Below are 5,446 nucleotides of genomic sequence, written 5' to 3'. Positions count from 1 at the left end.
CTAATAGGCCTAGTATTTAGGTTCAAGATAGATAGATAGATAGATAGATAGATAGATAGATAGATAGATAGATAGATAGATAGATAGATATTTCTGAAGTGTTTACCAACGACAGTAGCTACCTTTATTTTGAAAAGCCAGTACAGGAAGTCATGTGACTAGGCCATATAAAAGCTACTTCTGGTTTTTCAGCTCAGATTAGCACTGACCCGAGTCTTAGGACGACGTTTTAACTGTAGCTTTAGTCAGAAACGCAGATATTTTATCACTTTCACGAACACAAGTTGTTTTTGTATCCTCCGCTCGACGACACCTCACAGAAAAAGTGTCGTTAGCTACTTGGCAAGTTGTTAGCTCGCTGTTAGCCTGTGACGTTGTTAGCTAAAACAACTCTGCCACATCGGGTGTTTTACCGCCTGTTTTATGTTTTCATCACTCCAAAAACATGTTGGACGGAACTATTGCGAACGGTGACCCAGCCAATATCGGAAATGTCGAAAACAACAACCCGATACAGAGCTGTAAAACGAAGCAGGCGCTGCTGAAGAAGGGAGGGAGGAAGTCGGTGCACCATCACCAGAAAGCCCCGAGACACTGCCCGAACATCCGGCTGTCGGACCACAACAACAACACCCTGACGGCCTCCTCAGGGTACAGAACCTCGGCTCAGTCCGCGGCTCACCTGCCTGGAGGGAACCAGGCGGTGCTGAACCACCATCATGTCCGACAGGGAGCCAAGAAGGAGGTAAGAATAAGGAAATAAGTCCACTACAGGCCTCAAACCTGCTCACAAACTTAAACATGTTTCTGCTTATAAATGACTACTTCTAATGTCAAAGAAGTGTAACTATATAGTATTTTATGTTTAATTTATTATGTAATCTATTGCATTTCATTATGCCTGCATCCATGATGTAAATGAGCCTTGTTGAAACTACAGTTTGTGCCCCAGGCTATTTCACTGACGCATTTACAGCAATTGTGATGCAGAAATAAGTGAAATTCCCAGTCCTACTTCTTTTTTTAACTTCAACTAAGCTGATGATTGCAATAAGACAATAAACAGGTCTGTCTGCCAGACAAAAGGAGAAATGCGTCACTGTAGTTAAAGGGTGTAACACAAGCAATCAGCTGGCCTATAATTAGATAAAGTTAGTGACATATTTTAAAACACCATAAAATAAGAGCATAGTTCATATAAAATAGGAAAAAAATACATTTTAAATATTCTTCATAATTTATAGTAGTCTATTAGTTATATTTACATTTCTTGGTGCCTTCATGATCTTCAAATGTATTTACTAATTATTGCTTTAAAATCAGTTTTATGTTGAAAGTTCTACATTATTTTTATATATTTTCTTGGTAATGTAATTCAGTCTTTCAAATTCTTTTTAAACTGACTTCAATAATTTGATTCAAACACAGAAATGCCCACGTATTTGACTTTTTACTTACAATGTCACTAAATATACACTAGGGTTCAGAAAAATATAGTGATCTAAAAGGAATAAATACATTACAGGATAGTTTTTTCACTTCCGTGATTTAAAATTGTCTTTGGCATTTTTATTTTTTTATTTTTTTTTTTACACTTAAGCACAATTTGGCTTAAAGAGCTAATCTCTGACTTGTTTTCCCACTAAATCATATTAATCAATAATTTTTCTCACCTATATATCATCAGACTAAATGAGAAATATTGCTTCCAAGAACTAGCTTGTTTTTTAGTCATCTCCTCCTGGAGGAGACCTTTTATTTTAGGGGCAATGGAATTGAAGCAGAAACATAATTTCTCACAACAAACAATGTAAATATAACACTATATATTTGAAGATAGTGGCTTCACACAATGAGTTGGCTCACCAGTAATCGGTACAAATCTAAAAACAAAAAGTAGCAAACTGATCTCACTCTAAACTATGGAAGTCCAAGAAGTGGATTATTGAAAGAAATCTCCATTTTACAAAAATGTAATTTTGATAAACAAAACATAAGAATCATTTAGTCTTATAGTACCGATTCATTCTGCTCCAGTTTCTACCCAGCAGCTCTTATATCATCACAAAGAGCTGCAGGATCAAAACAGCAACTTGGTGGAAAACCTGTCATTGTTTTTGACAATTTTTTATTTTATGGATTTACATTTATCTATTGTAATTAAAATGCCGACCTATTTTGAAATGAGTGTTTAAAATCAAACCCTGATTAAACAGAAAACCGTTAAAGGATGATTTTACAACGAAAAGTTTCCTCCTCAACCACTCATCCTGTTCAGCTCCAGTTCTGCTTCCCTGACACTAAATATTACCCAACTCTAAAATTTCATTTTGATTGAATAGAAAATCAATGAGTACTACATGAGTCTAAAGAAACGACTGATGTTTATTTATTTTGCTTAGCAATGTGTTGCTTAAAGCTTTCATTTGCAGGCATGTCTGTACATGATCTGAAGAGAATTGCATGGTTGAAGCTGCAATAAAAGTGTCCAAAGTTTGAGCAAACGGTTGCTGTCAGTACGATGACTCAGAAACTAGAGTACATGAGCAACACAACGGAACGTGGGTAGAAGCCGTTAGTACTGAACATCAGAGCTGATGGATCATAAAATTTGATCCCAACGGTTGTTGAAATCAAACTTTAGTTTGTGTTGGAAACAAAAGAGGTGATGTTTATTTACCCCTGCAGATCTGATGCATGCATGAATGCACTTAGATCAGAAGTGAAGAGAAAGTAGGGAAAAAAAAAAAACATCAAATGGACAGAAAACACTCGGGTTTGATTAATGCATTTGATAAAATAAAGCCAGAAGTCTTAACTGATATACTGGGAATTATCTTTTGGTTGAAATTAAAAACAGTGACTGTCGTTTGTAAAGGCTTAATGAAACTTTATTTATAGAGTTTATTTAATTTTAAGTTTAAGAAACACTTAATTAAACAAACGATATAGTAATATGTACAAATTAAACGTCAGGTGAGGGAATTTATGGTTATAGTTTCAGGAAATACTATAAAAAAATATAGATTTTAAAAACCTAAAGCAATAAATATTGAATTTAGGTGTTCTGATTTTATGTAAAATGTTGTTTATAGGTGATATACGAAATTCTAATTGGGCAGTAAGATAATTTTTTTTCTTTAAATGGGGTAAAGAGGTTTGTGTTTATTACAGTTTAATTAATAGTATTTAATCTTTTGTTTTCCAGGTGCTGAAGTCTAAATCTGTTCAGCCTCCCAGACATCTCCCCAGACATGATCAAATCCCACACAATGTGAACACCAGGAGCCACAAACCCAAGCAGAGCCAGTCGCCCGCCGGCTCCCCCTCCGCAAAAAAGCACGACAACCGCACTCCTAAGAAGCCCCTCAACGTCTCAAACAACATGACGATCCCGGCCAGTCCCTCTGCCGACGCAGATTACCTCCAAGATTGTGAAAAGATCTACGCTGGAGCCAAGTTCAGCGAGCCGCCATCACCCAGTGTCTTACCCAAACCTCCCAGCCACTGGGTGGGAGTAAAAGAGCCGCAGCAGATCAACCAAAGCAGGGAGCAAATTACCATTCACCTGAAATCGCTGCTAAAAGTTCAGGATTAAACATCAATAAGAAGATTCTAATTGGAGCAAAGAATGAGGTTTAAATTCTAGAAATTAGATGAACCCAGTTTGGCCTTAATCACTGCAATATTTATGGAGAAGTTTCCTGCTCTGGTACAGTTTTCCATTTTACAGACGTGCTGCCTGCATGTTTAAACACCTCAGTGTTGCTGTTTGAGGACTTCCTGACATGCCATGTATGTCGGGGTCCGTCAGAGGAGCTGTGTTTTTGTTACTGAATTTCTTAGGAAAGTGTATATATTTTTTTTGTTGGTTATTTTTTAGCAGCAGCACAGCCACCGTTTCATTTACACGATGCAAAGCAACAGCACTTTGGTCCACCTTAAAAAGGCAGCCATGTTGGACTTTTAAAAGAGCTTATGTAAAATGTACATAATGTATGTTGTCTATTTTCCTCTTTTAACTGAGATTCTTGTTTTATTGAGTTTCTGAAATGCAAAAAAACGTCCCCTGCGAACCGAAGCACTTTTATAGCTCCTTCAGCGTGAGACAGGATGGCTCTGAGAGACTTTTATTTTTAATGGATTTGCACTGAAAACGAAGAAGAGGAAGGAGAGGAAACTTTGATCACCAGCCGACTTCCACCTCCTGACTGGTTACTTTGAAACGTGGCTCTGATGGCAGCCGTAAAAAAAAAAAGCCATAGCCAAATGTGAGCTGATAGCTGAAGGTTTCTCTTTTTATTTGTTCCTTTCTCTGACTCCTAGTCCAAAGGACAGTGAGTTGAATCTGAGACTGAAGCATGGAGGCTTTTGGACTCTCAGTGAACTGAAAAAACGATCATGGAAAACGTCTCACTGCAGCTGAAGAAACTGAAACTCCAGCATTCTCACAAAGTGCTTGTTAAATTTGTTTTGCACTAAATTTAGGTTGTTTTCACATAAAGCTAGAAATGTTTTTTTCCCTTGCTGTAAGTTATATAAGTGTCATACAGGCTTTACTATTGATATTAAGTTTTCAATTTAAAAGAAAAATATGCTTATTTTGGATAACTGACAGAAACAAGGCGTTTGATTATAAAAATCCCTTATTTTGGCTTTTTAAAAAGGTTTATTTTCCATTGACTGCATTTTAAATCACAGTATTTTACACATTTAACATAAGTCTAATTGCTTTTAAATTTCTGGCATTTAATGGCCTGATATTAACATAAAGCATTTGAGTGAAAAATCAAAAAGCAGCACAGCTTCATTGGAAGAAAATTGATCTTAAACCTTTTATTTTCTTTTTTACTATTCTAGCTTTTTGTGTTTACAGTCTGGTTTTTGCTCTGATAGGGGACTTTTTTTTAACTTATCTTCCTTACTCTCCACTAGAATGTGCATTAATGTTTACTGAGAGTACTTGTGTTTTCCACCGATCTTTTCATCCTATTATCTACCATGAGTATTTCTTTTTCTGTTTATTTTTCTTATGGTTGTTTTGATGGTGGAGGCAGGCAGCTGCTGGTTTCTGTTTATCTGTGAAGTTGTTTAATGGAAAATTGTACTAATGTAGCAAACTTTACATTTTATTGCAGTGCTCGGTCATTTCATTCCAGTAATATCCTTCATGGCACAATTTGAGAAAGAAAAGTTTTATGAAACATAAATTTGATATGAAATTGATAATAAAATAATTGGTTACCCCCTATGATGTGTCTATCGTCATTGCAAGTCATCATTGCTTTGCTTTATTATTGATGTAAACAAAACAAACCTTCAACCATAATATTAGTTTATTCTTTTTTGTTTTTGTGCAATTTAAGTGTTTTTTAATTTTAATTTTTAATTTTCATTTCCTTATCAAAAAGAAACGGGAAACTTTCATATTTTAGCCAAATTTTAC

The 5,446-nt window shown here is 35.7% G+C and overlaps 1 protein-coding gene across 1 annotated transcript; it reads left to right on the top strand.

Annotated features, from left to right (window-relative positions):
* The first annotated feature begins 159 nt into the window (after positions 1-159).
* On the top strand, positions 160-5,243 carry LOC107104460 (proline-rich nuclear receptor coactivator 1-like). The gene is made up of 2 exons (XM_015404457.1): positions 160-745; positions 3,209-5,243. Exons 1-2 carry the CDS (start codon positions 446-448, stop codon positions 3,596-3,598), a joined length of 690 nt encoding a protein of 229 aa, XP_015259943.1. The 5' UTR covers positions 160-445; the 3' UTR covers positions 3,599-5,243.
* Positions 5,244-5,446: the final 203 nt, after the last annotated feature.

Source organism: Cyprinodon variegatus, unplaced genomic scaffold (assembly GCF_000732505.1).
Source record: "Cyprinodon variegatus isolate N-32 unplaced genomic scaffold, C_variegatus-1.0 Scaffold1752, whole genome shotgun sequence".
Classification (NCBI taxonomy): Eukaryota; Metazoa; Chordata; class Actinopteri; order Cyprinodontiformes; family Cyprinodontidae; genus Cyprinodon; species Cyprinodon variegatus.
Note: the sequence above shows the minus strand (reverse complement) of the source record. Positions and strands in the feature narration are given on the sequence as shown.

Bases quoted from the DNA above. Each gene is read 5' to 3' on its own strand.
- LOC107104460 (XM_015404457.1), top strand. From the start codon at position 446: ATGTTGGACGGAACTATTGCGAACGGTGACCCAGCCAATATCGGAAAT. The intron at 746-3,208 runs GTAAGAATAAGG...TTTGTTTTCCAG, and splicing joins GACAGGGAGCCAAGAAGGAG to GTGCTGAAGTCTAAATCTGT.